Source organism: Patella vulgata, chromosome 6 (genome assembly GCF_932274485.2).
Source record: "Patella vulgata chromosome 6, xgPatVulg1.2, whole genome shotgun sequence".
Lineage (NCBI taxonomy): Eukaryota > Metazoa > Mollusca > Gastropoda > Patellidae > Patella > Patella vulgata.
The window spans coordinates 14,387,565-14,408,221 of NC_065884.2; the positions used below are offsets into that span (position 1 = coordinate 14,387,565).

At 35.7% G+C, this 20,657-nt stretch overlaps 2 protein-coding genes across 3 annotated transcripts in view; one reads left to right on the forward strand and one right to left on the reverse strand.

Annotated features, from left to right (window-relative positions):
* LOC126824600 (proton-coupled zinc antiporter SLC30A1) overlaps window positions 1–20,657 on the reverse strand; it is a 37,276-nt gene that overhangs the window by 7,656 nt on the left and 8,963 nt on the right. For both annotated transcript variants that reach the window (XM_050553860.2, XM_050553858.2), the window contains exons 2-5: window positions 16,657–16,856; window positions 7,469–7,697; window positions 5,920–6,195; window positions 3,068–3,209 (exon numbers count right to left, since the gene is read on the reverse strand). In XM_050553860.2, coding sequence (XP_050409817.1) covers window positions 3,068–3,209; window positions 5,920–6,195; window positions 7,469–7,697; window positions 16,657–16,833 — 824 coding nt within the window. In that variant the 5' untranslated portion in view covers window positions 16,834–16,856. The remainder of the gene's footprint in view (window positions 1–3,067; window positions 3,210–5,919; window positions 6,196–7,468; window positions 7,698–16,656; window positions 16,857–20,657) is intronic.
* The window catches only part of LOC126824599 (uncharacterized), a 35,322-nt gene continuing 26,219 nt past the window's right edge, over window positions 11,555–20,657 (forward strand). Inside the window, exon 1 of the transcript XR_007681573.2 lies at window positions 11,555–11,690. The gene's annotated coding sequence lies outside the window, so the exon portion shown is untranslated. The remainder of the gene's footprint in view (window positions 11,691–20,657) is intronic.

Here is a 20,657-nt window from a genome sequence, read left to right on the forward strand (position 1 = left end):
GAGCCCTTCCTAGCTTCCTTATAATAAACAAGCCTGGACAAGGCACCTGTCACAGACTTTATCAAATACAAATTATCACACCGCGCTTTTTTTATAATATATAGGTTGTGTGATGATGTATATCTTGGGTTATAATTTGTACTGCACAAATTCTGTAACAGATGCCTGATGTCCAGGCTTCCTTAAACGAGTTTTGTAAAAAAAAACCATAGAAGTAGTAGAACTTGGAAACCAGTGCACTGCCTTTCTCAGACTCAAGCTGCCCTTATACTCAAAATTTAAGCCTTGGAGCAGCCCTAGTGTTGCCACCAACCCCGAACAGACAAACAAACAATTGGCAATCATAACTACCGGTATACAATCTGATTAAAGCACAGATCCTATTTCGTTTCGTTTTTTATAGTTCAAAATTTCATTTTACTTGTCTTTACTACACTAGGATCTGGAGAGTTGTTATATTACAGGCGTTTTGGTTGAAGTGAGGGATTAGCCTATGAAACGGTCTGTTACGGCGAGTTCTTGGCATGCCAATGCACGGAACTGGGGGTAAACGACTAGTAATGTCAACACTGATTGATTAATCAATGTCTGACGACCACCCCTGACACGACCTTCCAGTACGACTTGTCAGATCTTCTGTAGTTTAGGCCATCGAAAGTATAAAATAACAAAACGAACTATAGATCTGTATTTTAATCAGATTGCCCGGTATATATCTATCTTGATACATTCGTTAGAACTATTTTGGACTTGAAGAAGTTCTGTGAATCTTTGGTCAGAAGGACTGACAGGCTAAAAGATAACTGACCTATTTAAATGCCTCACTGATGATGATGATGTTGATGATATAAGACATAATATGTGTATTTGAAATTATCCCTACAAGGCGTGCCAATCTGTGATTGTGAATCAACAAGTTTTATTGATAATCATCTAATCAGCTCCCTGATTCAACCCATTACATTAGGCAACACTTAACTACCGTAATCATTATCCAAATTTGGATTTTTTTAAATCTACAGTCAATAATTTGCGTGTGACAAACACTGATGGAATATTTCATCTTAAAGAGTTCATGCCCATAGTCAATATTTATACAACATAACCGAAATTAGATTTTCAATTTGACAAGAAATAAAATCAGGAGGCTTACTAAAAATAAACCCAGATTCAGTCACATTAGTAGCTTCAATCAAACATATTCCTTAGGCATTTTTTTTTAGCAGATTTGCTAATGTACACATTTTTATGTTGATAATGGGAATTTTACAAGCCAAGCGTAAGAGATAAGATAAGGGAGGATTAAGTGGTTTGGGTTATAATATGACTAGTTGTTATACACAGAACATCACAGAAAGATGCTTAGATTACATATACATGTACAAAAGACTAAGCGAAATAATATTATTTTTAAGGTTAGATCCAATAGATCAAGGTTCTGATTGAATGATTTCCAATAGCATGATAATAAAGTAATTGAGTAGTAAATAAATCTTCATTTGGTTTTATCAAAATGATGACAAAACAAACACCTTTTAAAACGTAAAATATCAAATTTCTAACTGCTTTATCCATGCTAAATATGTACTTAGCTAGATTATTGAACACTTCAACATACATTATGCAAGAGCTAAATCTGCCTATTTGCAGGTCTTTCTTTAGACCTGAAATGTTATCTAAATCTGTCTATTGCAGGTCTTTCTTTAGGTCTGAAATGTTATATAAACTATTAAATTAGACATAATCAATCCTCGATGACATTGGATATTCAAGATTTTAACTAGATTAGAACGGCTCGCCATTTAAAAATTTAATTTAAAAATGGGGAAGCATGACCGAGTCTCGAATATACCAGTGCCCTTGTTACCACAATCAGTGATAACTTGGCTAATAATAAAATAATTTGAATGAAATTTTCAATATATTTATTTTACATTATGTATTTTTGAACTATTATAGCAAGAACATTATTAATGATCAGCTCTTTATCTAAATCTTACATAATGTATCATTAATTAAGAAAACAAAATCAAAATACCAACGCTAGATAATCTCCTGGCTCGGATTCAATCAGATTTAAATTTGTGTGGACAACAAATTGCATAGCGAGCAGCACATATATTGATCAAATTTCAATTCAACATATTTTTGTAAATACCATTTTTGGACTGATATTCCTATTAGAGATTCATCTTTCACAATATTGTAGTTTGGAAAGGGATTATATAGCGCTAAAATCACACAAAGCGTCGTCAATAATTGCCAGCCGACAAAATTATAGATGCACAAGCCTGGATACAAGGCACCTGTCACAGACATTGTCTGATTCCAATTCAGACTTTGTCAGATACAAATTCAGTTTTGGCGCCTGTCAGTTTGTCTTTTTTCTGTGTTTTTATTGAATCATTAAAAGGGGCATTATGTAAGATTTAGATAAAGAGCTAGCCATTCTTGGTATAATATTTCAAAAATAGATAATGTAAAAAGAATGTATTGAAAATTTCATTCAATTCACTTTATTCTGAGCGAAGTTATCAATGATGTTGTTTTGACAAGATGTGTACATTGATCGTAGCTACATGCATTGTACTGTTCATTCGCATCTTAGCCTCACTGCTCAACTTTTAAATTAGGTCATTAAATGGCCGAACAATGCTTTTCAACTTAAAACTGGAACCATCCAATGGCATCAAGAGTTGATGTTAATAAGTGTCTAATTAATAATTTATATAACATTTAAAGCACAAAGGTCATTTTGGGACAAGCATACGGTTCAATTTTATTTCAATAATTCGCTTGAGAGTAGGGGCCTTTAGCAGTGGGAGGAAACCAGAGGACTCGGAGAAAACCCATGAAGTTGGACAGGTGACCCTACTCCTTGTCACGTACAACCCAGGAATCGAAAACTACGCCAGTTGATTCAATGACAGACCTGATGATACAGCACCTAGTGCTAATCATTTGGCCATCCAACCCCCCTGAAAATGTCAGGAGCTAGTTCATTAGTGTCTGACATTTTTTCAGGTACAATGAAAACCGTTATTTCCCAGCCTGTATATGTACATACCTCATAACTGGATCAACGTAATATTTCCACTCTCCTTCACCAAACCATATAACTAATGAACTTATTACAACTATAACAGATCCTAATGCATCACCTAATACATGTAAAAATACTCCTCTCATATTCAGTTGAGAACTATTCGCTGAAATAAACAATATAACAATTTAACACTTTAGTTAGTAGGCAACAATCTGTATTCAATGAATACTAGTATAACAATTTAAAATCAACTCAATCTAGTTCGGAGATTGATATGTATTCAATGAGTACTGGTATAACAGTATAGAGAGAGTGAGAGAAATGGGGTTTAACGTCCACTCGACACAAACTAGGTCATTTAGGGACTAACATATGGTTTAATTTTATTTCAATAATTCGCTTGCGCGTAGGGGTCTTTAGCAGTGGGAGGAAACCGGAGGACAAGGAGAAAACCAACGAGGCTGGACAGGCGACCCTACTCCTTGTCACGTACAACCGGGGATTCGAAACCACGCCAGTTGACTCAATGACAGGCCTTATGGTACAGCACGCACGAGCTAACCATTCAGCCACCCAACCCCCCATAAAAGTATAGAATCAACTCAGTAGTTAGTAGATCAATCTCTATTCAATGACTACCAGTATAACAGTTTAAGATCATCTCAGTCTATTTATTAGATTGATCTGTATTCAGTGGGTACTAGTTTAACAGATTAAATCAACTCAGTTTAGTCAATAGATCAATCTGTATTTTATGAGTACTAGTATAACAGTCTAAAATCAACTCAGTCTAGTTAATAGAGAGAGAGAATGGGGTTTAACGTCCACTCGACACAACTAGGTCATTTCGGGACTAATATATGGTTTTTAATTTTATTTCAATAATTCGCTTGCGCATAGGGGTCTTTAGCAGTGGGAGGAAACCGGAGGACCCGGAGAAAACCCACGAGGTTGGACAGGCGACCCTACTCCTTGTCACGTACAACCGGGGATTCGAAACCACGCCAGTCGACTCAATGACAGACTTTATGATACAGCGCGCGCACGCTAACCATTCAGCCATCCAACCCCCCTCTAGTTAATAGAACATAGAACAATCTGTATTCAGTGAGTACAGTAGAATCTGTATTAACAGTCACTCAAGGGAATTTTCATGACTGGCCGCCTAACAGGAGTGACCGCTTAATAAAATCTGAGTGTTTGTGCCGACATCAAGTAAATTTTACGCTTGGATGCATTGGGAGCAAACATCAATACTTGCATCAGTAAATTTGGCCGTCGCTGAAACTTGCTTGGGACGATAATTATTTGATACAAATCTCTGATACATCTTCTGTAAATGTGTCATTTTGTACCAACATTGATACTACTGTCTACCACTGTGATGTATTCGATATTATTTATCCATTTTTGTGAATAAAATCCATGAATTGATTTTATTTTATCAAAAAGCACATGTCCAAAAAAACATCGCTGAATTTGTCACCGATTTTTTGGGGGTGTAACTCTGTATGTAATGTAGGAGGCGCTAAACTTCCGCTTAGCAACAAAGTGGCAATGGAAAATAGATACTAAATGATCGCGACAAAACTCGGCTTTGACGGTACTATTAGTTTATTCAATTAGTATATAATTTTTCAATACGTGTGAAAACAATGATCAGGGTTTGTCATTTAATAAAACAAAAGATTAATTAACAGGTAATTAACAGAGTTTATTGTTATTATCACAGTTCGTTTTACCTGACAGGTGGGGGAATAGATAATTAACTATTAATCACCAGATTAGCGGAGGTGCTACGAGGTATGGTATAATTTAATAATGGCCATTGAATAAGCGCTATTTTGCTAAATTTATTGGTAAAATAGTGACCGCTGGCCGCATTAGAGGAGTGGCCGGTGATTAAAGAGATGACACGGGGGTGGGAGGTGGGGGTGGGTGGTGGTTGGAATTTATCGTGACCCCTTACAAGGAGTGGCTGCTCATACAGATTCTACTGTACTAGTTTAACAGTATAAAATCAACTCTGTCCAGTCAATAGATTCAAACTGTATTCGGTGAGTACTAGTATAACAGTATAAAATCAACTCTGTCTAGTTAATAGATCAATCTGCATTCTTTGAGTACTAGTATAACAGTTTAAAATCATCTCAGTCTAGTTAATAGATCAATCTGTATTCAATATAACAGTATAAAATCAACTCAGTCTAGTTAAAGGGGCACTATGCAAGATTAGATAAAGAGCTATAATATTTTAATAAAAGATAACGTAAATAGAATATGCTAAAAATTTCAGTCCACAATGAAACAAGATATTAGCTTTTGAATTTTAGGCTAGCCTTGATCATCATTGATGAAGTCAGTATGATAAAGTCTCAATTTTCCATTTTTATGTTTAATTATCTTTTAAAAACATATTCCAATCCGCTAAATACTGCAGGCTAGCGATGACATCGACAGTTGATTATGGTCTGAATAAGTAAATTAATGTCTGATTAATAGTTTATATAACATTCCAGCCTAAAGAAAGATCTGCAATAGGCAGATTTAGCTCTTGCATAATGTATGTTTAATAGAGAAATCTGTATTCAGTATAACAGTTTAAAATCAACTCAAAACTAGTTAATAGATTTTAATTCAGAATATCTGAACCAAGCTGCAGAAGATGTGTAAAATCTTAGTGATAAAAATTTTCCCTAATTTTTGGTGATAACATTCTTAGGTGTTAAAGAAATTGTCCCCATACAGTTATTACAATAATTTTAAAGTACCGTAATCTTATACCTTGGGTCTCTTAATTTAAACAGACACACAAATGAAATGAGGTGCAACTGATTTATTTTTATGAAAGTGGAAGTTAAAATAAACCTTACCAACAGTTAAATGCTCTCCTGTAGCACCAGCTTCAACATCCTCTGCTGCTGTGATCAAATCAACATTATTGGTTCCATCATGGTTCAACACTTTCTCCACTAAAGCCTGATCTTCTGTATGTGGACAATGATCACTAGTCCCATTATGGTTATGATTATGATTGTTGCCATTTCCATGACTGTGACCTCCATTCTTATAACTATGACTCCCTTTTTCATGACCTTTTTTGCCACCATGACTGTGTCCATGTCCTCCACCACCACCATGAGAGTGACCTGTTTCAATATTAAACATGCCAACAGTGAGACTGATGTCCTCCGCCGAAATCCCAAAATAAACAGATGACACGTATCAATTAATTGCACATTTATCTTTTTCTAAAGTATCAAGTAATCAAACTGATTATCTACGCTTAGTCTAAGCATAAAATGTTCATGATCAAACTCAGTCAGGTTTTGAAGTACGTGGTAGTGAAACTACATATATACACTCAGGTTTTGAAGTACATGGTAGTGAAACTACATGTATACACTATGTTTCATCACTCTCCATCAGTCAGAATCAATGTTATCTTGTCCCCAAGCATCGACCAATGACATATTAGCGGGACATATTAATCAGTCAAGGCATTTGCCTAATGAACAAATATACCTCAATTAAAAGCAGAGTTGTTACATGTATGTTCCAATGTCTTGACCAATAAAATTGCTTATCGCTCTGCTTACCCACAGTCGAAAATGTTCATCATCGAACTAAGTCAATGTATTGACGTGATGAAACTATACACCAAATTTCATCACTCTCACTTAATTATAACCAAAGTTATTGTATCCCAAAGCAATTGCTTACCTCTGCTTACCCTAAGCAGAAAATTCTCATCTTAGAACTCCATCAAGGCATTGACCTAATAAACACTAGCACCACATTCTAGCTCAATTACTAAAAAGTGTGACGAACGGACAGACAGAAAGATCCATTTTACTAGCGTGGGACAATAATAAATGATATGTTCAGTGCTAGGTGATATTTATGTTTAAAACAGACTAATATGCCCATTACCAGCTCTGTATCTCTGCCCATTTGTAAGATTTTTTTAAAATTAAAAATCCAATAAAAATATTTAGCTGCTTAGGAGTATCGTGAAACTGAAAGTAGCCTAACTACATAACCGAAAGTAGCATACATGTACCTCAAAAACCGGAAGAGAAATGCCGCCATGCCTATGTCACTTAGCGACTCGATCTGCCCTTAAACCCGAAATTTCAGCTTCAGGGTAGCCCTAGAGTAACCTCTAACCACAATACCACGAACAAGCAGACACATGACAGCCAAAGATAAAATTAAGATTAAAAACTGGCAGACAGAAAAATGGAACGCAGATTGAGCACTTTTCCACAATGTCCATAATTCCAGGACAAAGAACGCAGTTTATGACATTATCATGTTGATTCTCTGTATAGGTTCACCCACGGTGATGGTATAGATCGTTTATTTCTTAGGGAGGCTGTAAATGTTTGGAAAGTTGCTTACACCTGTACATGTACTTACCATGTTCATGGAAAAGACAAAGACCGATTAAATTAATCAGTAAACCAACACTGCCAACAATCAACAATAACTTGGGATCTTCGACTTTTTCTATTAATATCAATCGTTTCAAAGCTTCAACCAAAATCGAGAAACACAATGCCACAAGAAACACAGAATTTATCATGGCTCCCAAAACTTCTGCTCTTGCCCAACCAAATGTATTTCTCTTGGACGGCCATTTAGATATCTAAAAAAAAAACAGAAAAAAAACATTTTAAAAAGTTTCCTATTTTTCAGAGCAAAGATGTATGAATAGGACATCACAGTAAATATTTCTCAAAGAAAATATACAGTTTAACTAAAAAAAAAAGTGGGTTTGCCTGATAAACCACCGGAAGCTTTGTCATCTGCAGTGTACAATTCATCTCATGTTTCCCCACCCCCCTTTTGCCGTATACATGATCATGATCCAAATTTAAGAAAATTGGTATTGAAATTAAACGGAGTTAAGCATTCTGTACCAATCGGGCTAATAAAGACCAGCCTATGAAATGCAGTGTGCAATGAGGACGGGCTTTTTGCCAGGACAGCGGCAGTTCCACCTATACTTCATCAATTCTAACTATACTATTCAAAAAAAGTAGGGGATATTTGATTTTTAAGTGTTATTAAAGTCACCTTATGAAACTGACGAAGAAACAAATGACAAAATGAAATGAAGTTCACATTCATGGATTTATTCCAAATGATCGTTAGACTAAGTAAGGCACAGACTGACCATTATAAGGGTAAAATGATACCCGGGGTCAAACAGCAAAGTTACCACAGCATCACAACCAAGTCAGTAACGGGTAAATCCTCCTCTGTTTGCCAAACAAGCATTGATCCGACGTGGCATACTCCTAATGAGGCGTCTAAGGTCATTTTGGTCCAGATTGTCCCATTCCTGTTGCAATGCAGCAGCAAGTTCTTGGACATTGGCAGGACGTTGTTGACGTTGACGTAACCTCTGTCCAAGCATGTCCCAGACATGCTCGATGGGGGATGTGGTGATGTTCTGTTGTTGGAGGTAACCTGTAACGATCCTGGCCCTGTGACATCTTGCGTTGTCATCCTGGAAGATGAAATGGCGGCCATGACGTCGTGCGAACGGCACAACATGGACTGCCAAGATGTTGTCCCGGTAGTACTGGCCTGTAACACGCCCTGCAACAACATGTAAAGCCGTTCTTCCAGCAACAGTGATGCCTCCCCACACCATAACAGAACCACCCCCAAATCGATCATGTCTGATGACGTTAACGTCTTGGAAGCGCTTGTTTCGACGACGCCACACCCTCCTACGTCTGTCCAAAAAATCAACAGTGAACCTTGACTCATCTGAAAACATCACATTGCTCCAGCGTCGATTATCCCAGTGTTGACGATCCCTACACCAACGACGTCTTGCCTGAATGTGATGATCTCTCAAACAAGGGATCACGCGAGGACGTCGGGCGCGAAGGCGACCCCTATGCAGTCGATTCCGAATCGTCTGGCCACTCACTCTCATACCAGTGTCTGTTTGAAGACGAGCGCTGATCTGATTTGCTGTGATGACACGATTTCTCAAGGCCAAGGTACGGATAAATCGATCCTGGGCTTGAGTTGTCGCCCTTGGTCGACCTGAGCGTGGTCTGTCCTGTACAGATTGTGTATCACGGTATCTGGACCATAGCCTGCTTATGACAGACTGAGAAACATTCATCGTCCGCGCCACAACCGCCTGTGTTGTGCCGATCTGTAGCATGCCAAGGGCACGTAACCTTTCATTTTGGGTAAGCCGACGCATATCAAAATTTGTTTTCTGGTCACTAAAACAATTAAACTGATGTTTCCACCCTGGAATTCAATGCCACAATGACTGTAACATTCAAAGTCAGAGTCGTGCAAATCTTGGGTTGGACCCCCATGATGATCCCAAGCATCACCTGCATTCCATGCGGTAGCTATTGGTGCGTTTGGGCGTCACATGTAACTGGAAATGTTTCTTCTGTTAGGTTCTATAGTGACTTTTTTCGTAGTCATTTGCATATTTTAGTATTATGCCCCCCAAATCAAATATCCCCTACTTTTTTTGAATAGTATATCAAGGATTCTTTTACGTGCATGCCAAACATGTACGAACATGGACATCCATTTAAGGTATTAAAAACGGTTAAAGTACTGTTCGTCTCCAAACAGTATTGTTTACATTGTATCCGTGTTGATAGCCTTGCTTGCCACGCAATTAGTTTTTCTGCAATATTCTGCTATGCACTTTTTAAATTATTATTTTGTTGTTAGTGAATCAGACTTTACTTATTACTTCCACATTGTGTTGTAGGATATGTTTTAATTTGTTCATTACATAATGACACCCGAAACCATAGGGTACAGGACTCGTGTACTGATTATAGAATGTAAATTGTGTCTCAAATATTGGATATTAGGATCATATAGTTCCATGACAAGATAACAACATCTATGTTGCTTGAAATTGATTAATAATGGATTCTAATTCGTGTTTCTAATTTCGAATACAATGGAAAATATTGAGTTAGAGACTTAGCTCCTTTAAGTAAAGATTATTATGTTTACATGTACATGGACAAAATACAGTTTAAACTAAAACCTTGACACAAAAATATTCAATCATTGTCAACCATGATTTTATTTACAATTTGCAATACATGCAGTTTATCGTCTTATAGTGAAAGTCAGTGACATCATTTGTATTCTTAGTACAATATTTAACTTTTTAAAGATTAAAAGCGACTTATTCATGTAAGTGGTTCTGTCTTACATACATACATACATACATGTATAATCATCGCTAAATGAGTAAGACGCTGGATCCTAACCTGGAGGTTGCGGGTTCGCTCCCGGTTTTGACTGAAAAAGTTCATCAGGATTTTCCGGTATGGTTTCCCCTTGTCAGTGGTGCAGGACGGGGGGCCTGGCAAAGACAGCTGTCTGGTCGTTTAGATGGGATGAAAAACCTAGGTCCCATGTACACATTGTCGTGCACATGAAACATCCCTTGGCGCCGCTGTCCAGGCAAAATTTCCCTCATACTGTATGACGTATGCCTGTCTTCATTAGCCCAGTCATAGCAGAACAGTAGGATGTTAAACCCATTTCATTTCATCTCAATTCCCTATAACCATCTGCAGAGAATCTTAAATGTTAATTGAAAATCTCTCAAATGATAAAATCTGCGTCATTTTACCCAATGAAATTAATATGACACCGCCATGGGATCAGTTGGGCATACAGGAGAATCTTATAATTTTAAAAATGCTTTAAAATGCTGATTGGACACAAATGTACTTGGCTGTATGTATGTGCATACTAATAAATCTACCTAAAATAATTTAATACCATTTATACTAATTCTTGACATACATGCACTTAAACATACTAAGAGCTAAATCTGCCAATTGCAGGTCTTTCTTTAGGCCTTAAATGTTATCTAAATTATTAATTAGACATTAATTAACTTATCCAGACCATAATCAACTCTCGATGGCATCGCTAGCCTCCGATCTGTTGTGGATTATGATCCGATTTACTGCATAACTTTCCTTCACGATTTAATGATTAAATGCATAATCGAGACGATGATTTTTGTCGTACCGACTTTTGTAATGATGATCGAGGCTAGGCGGATATTTCAATCACTATATCTTGGTTCATAGTGGATCGATTTGAATGAAATTTTCAGCAAATTGTCTTTACATTATTTAGTTTTTAACTATTATAGTGAGAACTGCCAACTCGTTATCTAATCTCCCATAATGTATCTTTAAAATAGAGGTCAAGGAGATAAATTTACCCTTTATATACTGATCTACTGGTATCTACGTTTATTCATGAAGCTATTATCAAGTAGTACACAGCTTGAGTGACATCATTGTGTGAGGTCATCAGACTTAAATTAAACACATGAATGAACAAACTAAAGAAAAATCTAACACATCCTTTTTTTGCCCACTTGAATTTCACACACATCTCAACACTTATATATTTTCTTCTCATGTGGCCTAAAATTTTTGAGTACATTCATTTCCTTTGTGTGTTTGTCGCACACACATGCAACTTGCATGTAGAGGAAACAGTACTTATCCTTGATCTATGAAGCTTCATGTGTGTAACGGTCCCATGATTACCAGTTTGCGAAAGGACATGTCCAGCATATACAGTTGAACCATTATCCATGGTATGTATTGTAGAGCTATGTAGTTAAATTTTAAAACAAGAAACCAAACATAAGTTTATTATTTACACTGCAATAAGTACAAACAACTATTATTATATACCAGCAGTACGTGTATATAACATAAATCAATATTAGCATAATACATGTACATAAAAATATATAACAAGTAACTTTAAATCCATACATTTATAATAAACCTATATTTGCATAAGATATTGTACGCAGAGATATACTTATTTACCTGCGTATTTAATTACATGTATAATCCCAAGTTACTTTAGAATGTCAACAAAGAAACAACAAAAGGATTTAAAACAACAGACAATATTTACCATCAAACATTTCAGTAAATGGTAAAAGTTCTAGGTTTTGTATAATTAAGACTTGTTATAAGTATAAACTCATGTCTTTTAACCAGCTAGAACACAATAGGTTCTACTATCTTTAATCTTTTCTTACAGTGTTATAAAAATACTTCTTATATAATTAACCTAACAAACTATAACACCTAGTTAAACATACATTATTGCAGGTCTTTACTTAAAAATACATTATGCAAGAGCTAAATCAGCCTATTGCAGGTCTTTCTTTAGGCCTGAAATGTTATATAAACTATAAATTAGACATTAATTAACTTATCCAGACCAAAATCAACCCTCAATGTCATCGCTAGCTTGCGATATTTACTGGATTAGGATGTGATCTGCTGCTCAACTTTCAATCATGATTAAATCAAGAAATGGATAATCGAGACTATGCATTTTTCTGTACCGACTTTAGTAATGATGATCGAGGCCAGACCCAAAATTCAATCGCTAATTCTCAGTTCAGAGTGGATCAAATGAACTGAAATTTTCAGTGAATTTCCTTTACATTACCTAGTTTTGAACAATTATAGTGAGAACTGCCAGCTCTTTATCTAATCTCCCATATTGTATCTTTAAGTCAGGGACAGAAGAGCATATTTTTTCAGCCGATCGCGGGGATTACTAAAATCGCTAAAAAAAATTAGCTTGTGTGCCCCTTCACGTCGACAACGATTCTGCTCAGCGAACTATTCGGCCAATCAATCGCTCGTATCTAGCATGTTAGATATTTTCGGCCGAATATTTTTTTCCGTGTCCAGCATATATTGTCGAGCGATCCATTTTTATAAGCCAACCGTGGACATCACTGATATATCATGATCTCAAAATGGCTGCCTCCACTGCTGAATCATGGAGTCTGATGATAGACATCACCATGACAGAATACCGGAATCTTGTAATGAGAAATTTGTCTATATACCGAGCTCTTCTACGTATTCTGCGTTTTAGGAGCAAATGAATACCAGCTACTGCAGCAATCTAACGTTTTTCGGCGATTCATATTTTGTACAATTTACTCACAGAGTGGTGTATGCTCTCAAGACGATCGCTATATGTGCCCATTCGTTATCTGCCGTAAAAACTGCCGGCGAATTTCAATCCCCGCGATCAGGTGAAAAAATACGCTCATCTGCGCATAGCATTAGAGAAACTGGTTCATCATAAACTGGTTCAATTTTAATTCAATAACAATTTGCTTGTAGGGGTAATTAGCAATGTGAGGAAGTCAGAGGTTGGACAGGTGATCGTCCTTGTCACATACATGTACAGGCTGGGAATTTAAACTAGGTCACTTGACTTAATGACAGGTGCTATGATCTCAGGTACCTCTAATACTTATACTCCTTACAGTTGTCCAGCTACTGTTTCACATATGGAGTTTATTACTTTATCCAGTTATTACATGGGTCAAAAAGATTATCAACTTATCATTTTTACCTGGATTTTCATACCTGATATTGGCTAGGTAATTTGGTTCCAAGAGCTGCCAGTGTAGCGAGCCAAAATGGTGTACCGGTACCAGGGTCTTGTCCGTGTGATAATTTCTAAACTAATGAACAGGGCCCCCCCCCCCCCCCCCGCCCCAACTTATGTTCAGATTGTATGCATGTAAAATTATATTTCATTGAGATTTCTACCAAAAAAATTATAAAATTTCATTCATGAATCATATTAAAAATCTATTTTCCAAAATGCGTCATTTGCATGTTTGGGAAAACATCAAAGTTTCCGCAGTTTAATCCATGCTAAAATTGATTCTTAAAACCTTGTTAAGAAATCAAGAAAGTTGGCGCTGCCTACTGAAGTATCCTGTTCAATTCATCATATCTTTGTAAATACCGAACATAATTGAACCAATTTTGGACTAATATTTTCTTAGAGATTCAACTTTCACAATATTTTAATTTGTAAGGAATTTAAATCCCTCAAATGACGACTAAGTATACACTTGAGATAACCTGTGCTTTAATTTGATTCAAATTCAAAAGAAAATCACTGGCATGATATGTTGCTGGGATAAATTTGCAAACTCGACAATTTAAATTTTGAATTCTTTAAAATGTCAAGTAACCCTAATAATAATATCAAGATCGGTCAAATAAAAATTGACCCGGTAAATGTGTCAAATCAGGTAAATGAACTCATGGCCTAATATCCTTTTGAACCACCACTATCATATAGTACATAATTGACTGTTAATACCTGATACTCCCGATAAAGGGACCTAATTCACGAAAACTTATATTAAAATATTTTTAAAGATGCAATCATTTTATTGGTTGAGAGTTTAAATTATAGTAAAAAATTATTTTAGCTCTTAGCCAATGAAAGGACAGGATTCTTAAAATATGTTACTTTAAGTTTTTGTAAATAAGGTCTTAAGTCAATTTTAACTCTTACATTTTCTCACTCTCTGGTAATGATCTAGTTATGGCTAATTTTGTGATCAAATAGGTCAGTTGTGACTAAATAGGTCAGTTGTGATTCCCTTTTTCCTGAGAATCAACAACCACTTCTAAAGGAAGACGTTCTACCGACTAAATACACCTACTCCCTCAACCTCTATTTTCCTAAAGATACATGTACTATAGAATCCAACTGGTTCAGGATCTATCCTGTTGAAAGGATCAAGTGAGATCTTTTTGCCATGATAAACAAAATTGCCATGATAAACAAAATCTTGACTGTCAGTCCTTTTTATTAAATACGCTGTACATGTTCTAATCCATTCAATATCTAAACCACCAGATGTTCTAGATAGTTGATTATCGGCTTTTCATGTGAATAAATGTTCAAATAATAACTTATATAACATTTTAAGCCAAAAAAGATGTGCAATAGGCAGATTGGCTGGGGTATATTGCATCTTTAACCGAATTATACTCAATGGCACATACAGGTCATCAAAATAACTGTTAATTGATACTGGAATAAATCACAAACTTATCAAAATAAATAAAAATATCAAAATATTTTGACAATTTCAAAACCTATTATTAAATGAAATTGGATCTTTCAACACTTGGTGTAGGACATGTATGTTAGTCTGAATAAACAATCAACCATGAACTAATTTAAGTTCTATAGCCTACTTACATGTATAACATACATTGAGTTTTTGTACATGTACCGGTACACATATGTCTTGTCATACTCATACCTCATAGTATATTAGTATGGTATAAGGGAGCTACAGTGGCTTTATGGTTTCTTGTCGTACTCATACCTTATATAGTATATTAGTATAGTATAAGGGAGCTGCAGTGGCTTTATGGTTTCTTGTCGTACTCATACCTTATATAGTATATTAGTATAGTATAAGGGAGCTGCAGTGGCTTTATGATTTCTTGTCGTACTCATACCTTATATAGTATATTAGTATAGTATAAGGGAGCTGCAGTGGCTTTATGGTTTCTTGTCGTACTCATACCTTATAGTATATTAGTATAGTATAAGGGAGCTGCAGTGGCTTTATGGTTTCTTGTCGTACTCATACCTTATAGTATATTAGTATAGTATAAGGGAGCTGCAGTGGCTTTATGGTTTCTTGTCGTACTCATACCTTATAGTATATTAGTATAGTATAAGGGAGCTGCAGTGGCTTTATGGTTTCTTGTCGTACTCATACCTTATAGTATATTAGTATAGTATAAGGGAGCTGCAGTGGCTTTATGGTTTCTTGTCATACTCATATTGTATGAATACAATACATTGATAGACTTTAGTTAATTTTCAAAATGCAATTTGCAAGGGGTATTATGGATATATGAATTACCTAGCACTAAAAAAGAATATTGTTCCATTAAATATTTGTTTCTTTCTAATAATGCTGTGACAATATGCACTAAATTACTCTGACTATAATCCGCTGAGAATATTATGTTTCCACGGACTATAACCCCCCGCAAATTTTATGTTTCCACCAACTATAATCTGCCGTGAACTTTATATTTTCGCGGACAATAATTCACCGCAAAGTTTATATTTCTGATGAATTTTTTTCCTCGCAGAAAGTCTCTATTTCCGGGGAGTGTATATTGGAAAAACTCCACGATTTTTGAGCGGAAAAAAACAACACCATCAAGAACTAATTTCATACTTCCATTTGAAGTATAGTAGGACAGCGGGATAAAGAATAAAAATATGTCAATTTAATGGAGAGTGTTATGAAATGAAAGTGTTTTATTAATAACATCCTACCTTTCTGCACAAACGGGGATAATGATGTTCACATAACTTTAACATCCTACCTTTCTGCACAAAATGGGATAATGCCTACCTTTCTGCACAAACCGGGTGAACGAAGATAGGTATGTACACAATTCAGTGTGCTTTGAGGACAATTTTGACTGGACGGCAGTATTACAATGGATTCAACATCCCCCCCCCCCCCATCTGCACAAGTTGGGTATACACCATTCAATGTGCTTTGACAGATTTTGCCTAGACAGCAGTGCTCTGGTCTGTTAGGTGATCTTAAATGTCCTACCATTTTTATACCATCCGAAGGACAAGATGCTTTTCCATGCCAGGCCCTCTGTCCTGCACAATTGGTATGCAATGTACTTCATGAACAAAATTTACGTAAATATACTTACTCTAACAGAGGCGAATCCAACTATTAAAGCCACGACATCTGATAACATGTGAAAAGAATCAGCCACCAGGGCTATAGAATTGGTGATATAACCAACTATAATTTCCACCAGAAAAAAACTCGCCGTCAGCCCCAACATCATCAGCAGACGACATGTTTTAGACGAATACTTCCCCATTCTTCTTAATCAATGTCACACGCCTGTAAAATAAATTTATATTTCTATAATAAAGATCTGTAGCAGGATTAAAGGATGTCATAATGCACCCTAGACTGAGTCATCATGATGGAGGGATAACTTGACACTTGCATGGGATAGTATTTAAACTTTCAATAAAATGATTTTTAATACCAAATGGGGGGGGGGGGGGAGATAAGTAACAGACACAGGGCAACCCAGTACATTGTAGGTCATTTCGGAACTAACCTATGGTTCTATTTTATTTCAATATTCGCTTGCGCTCAGGGGTCTTTAGCAGTGGGAGGAAGCCGGAGCACGGAGAAAACCCATGAGGTTGTCACGTACAACCGGGGAATTGAAACCACTTTAATCAACTCAATGACAGACCTTGTGATGCAACGCACATGCGGTACCCCCCCCCTCACGCAACAGTAAGTAATAGAGAAAAACAATGAAAGTTCATTAAAATTACATATTTCATATTTGTCACCTAACAAATGATGCCCTAAGCATGAGTTCCATGTACATTGTATATTGCTTAATGATTACTCCAGCCCTGTCTGACACAATAGAAGTACATGGTCATGAGACTAAACCTTATTATCAAATTTCAACTCTATTGTACCTGTACATAAAATCTGTTTGTAGGTTTGTGGGGTGGGGATTATTCCATGATCTATTATTTTGAATATGATATTCTATGAGACTTAATATTTTAGATACATCTTCATCTTTTAAAAACTGACAGTGATGAAGTTTAAATATACATACTTGTATAGTGTGTGATACAATTTGTGATAAATAGACAATACCTCATTTACAGTTTAAGATTCGTGACATATTAAATGAATCCCAATTAAGATAACGGGAGGTGAAGTAGGACCCCATAGTGATCATGTGATCAGGTATTAAATCATATAACCGCTGTCAGTAAGTACCAGTAAGCATTGCTGACTTTGCTCTCTATTACAACAGTACATGTATATAGGTCAGGTCAATGGCCTGAGTGATACACGGTCCATGATGTACATATTGTATGTACTGCAGTGTATTTTAGATAAATTAGACATTACGTGATTAGCTAGTTATCACCCCATCGTGTACTAATTTCAATGTTTTTAATAGACTATAACAAAGCTTGAAATATATGTTCTATATACTGACCCGTTTTTCAACCTGTTGCCTCTATAGTAACTTTGTATACGAGGAAAGTAGTGTCACGGATTCGCACGTGCACTACAGGCAGCAAACATTTGCCCAAAATAGACATTCACATGGCAATATCCATTCGCTTATCTATCAATGAAACCATGAAAAATATTCTTCTTTACTCGTTGTACTTTTAAAAATACGTACATTGTAGTTACGAACTTGATTAAAATTCTGGCTGAAACTCGGCGATTTAATTTCTAATTTAGTTGATTGTAACCAACTATTTGGTAAGGCTAACTTCAATTTTGGTCAAAGGTCACGAGATGTAAACAAGGCTTGCGCTCATGATATCCAAACCCTAACCCTGGACCTAGCCCTAATGCTTACGCTCACAAAATCTCGCAAACAATCACGTGTTCTAACTTTATTTACATCTCGGCGACCTTGACAAAAATTGAGCTGTCCTTAACAAATACATTTCGCCGTATTGTAACGGCTAAATCTATTTGTTAAGGCTAGCCCAATACTTATGCTTTCGCGCATAAAAACTGCATTTGCAATTTCTAACATGGTTACAAAAAGTTTCAGTTATTACCTGTCTAAATTCAGCAACAAATCATTTTTTGTAGAACAGAAATATAACTAAAAAGACGTGCATTGACGGTTTCATCACAATTAAAAATATGACAACGCGACACAATGCGTAAATTGTGCGTCTTACCTTCAATAACAATATCCATAAAATAGAAATTTCCATATCCATACATACTACGCGACAGCCAACTATAGAATGATAATTCATACACAAAGGATATATTATTGAAACTTAAATTAATTAAGCAGTTCACTAAACGATCCTTACTGAAGAACTTTCAGCGTGTAATGTAGTTATTATCATGCAGTTTTGTTTCAATGCCAGAATTGTCCCGTGATATAACAGATCAAAGAATTTTTTCGAGACGCATTGTCACGTATCACCTTCTACTGTTAAGACTACCTGGCGCCTCAAAATAACCCGAAACTAATTAGAAAGCATGCAGTTTCACCTTGAAATGAGTTCAATTGATTTAAGGTTTATTCTACAATTTATAAGACAGTTTAGAGCGCAATGCTTTAGGAGTCGTATTAATTTTCTTATTACGGCTTTTTTTTTTCTTCGCGTGTGTCGTGTTTTAGATGTGTATAATTTTTATATTTGTCTGTGAAACATAACAGGATTATGATAAAGGATATTTTTCTTTGCGTGTATCGTGTGCTCTCTATTGGATGTATATGATTTTTATATTTGTCTGTGATAATTATTGGAAACATAATAGGATTATCATAAAGGCTATTTAACATCCAACAATATGAGAACGGCAAGCACTCTCTACATATTGCGTTTGTAAAACACGAAATTCTCCGTTATTAGAAAGTTTTAACTATAGTCTGATGCTTGTAAACGTTGAAAACAAATCAGCAGAAAAGTTAACTGATAAATTTACCACAATGTTTTCTTATTTTTTGGGTTGTTCAGTTTCATCTCTCTCTCTTTCTCAAAAACTAAGGGCTGCCCACTCGTACAAATGTTAAATTCGATCCAATTTGTACCTACCTAAAAAAAAAACCCTGTATCCTGACTGAGAAATTTAAGAATTTGATTTTCAGAGCTGAAGTTGCAACTTTAAAGTACCTAAGTCTCTAACTCAATATCATCCAAAGTCTTTGACATTGAAAACACAATTATTTATCAGTTTAAATCAACATTGATTTTGTGATCTTACCAGGAAAAGATGGGCTTCGGTTCTGATATCCAATATTTAAGACAAAATAAACATTTTACCATTGGTACACTTTAGTGTGTACCAAAATGCCTTTCAACACCATTTGTAAAAAGGGACGCCTAGACATATTCCACAAGTAATGTCAGATAGGGACGCCATTTTCTTATCTGGAGAGCTTGCGCAATAAATATTATCATCAGTGTAGATTCAAATAAACACACGCTAGAGACTGCCATTCGATTGAGACTTCTTGCGTATTTCGCCAAACATAACAGATTTGAAATTAGAGTAAAATTGAAAACGATTGAATGTAAATCAGTTTATATACATTCATATTACATTATTATATGCGTTGCGACCCATTTTTGTCAATTTCTAGGTCAAAAATTTAAATGATTTAGCTCCTTTAAAGTGTCCATACCCAGGACATGTAGGTAACACGGTTATAATAAATACTAAAGTGTAAACCTAACACAGATTGAAGTAATATCAACCGGAATCTGGGTGGTTGACATTATCTGATGCAGAGATATAAAACTGCACGCAAAAATATTTCACGCTTAATAAGTTAATCCGGGTGGTTGACATTATCTGATGCAGAGATATAAAACTGCACGCAAAAATATTTCACGCTTAATAAGTTAACTATTATGGGGCACATTTTAGCTATTACTGTTAAATTGTGGTTTATCATACCAAAGAAATGTTTTAAGTTTATTTACCATAACATTAACCAAGAGGGAATAAAAAAAGGAGTATGGATAGGGATGGGAATGTATGTGTGAATGATGATTTTTATCAGATTTGCTTGAGTTCATTCACCACAATGCATTAAAAAAAATGACATTACATAAAATGTTTTTATAGCAAATACAAAACACAGATTATGGCTTTTCACATCCATGT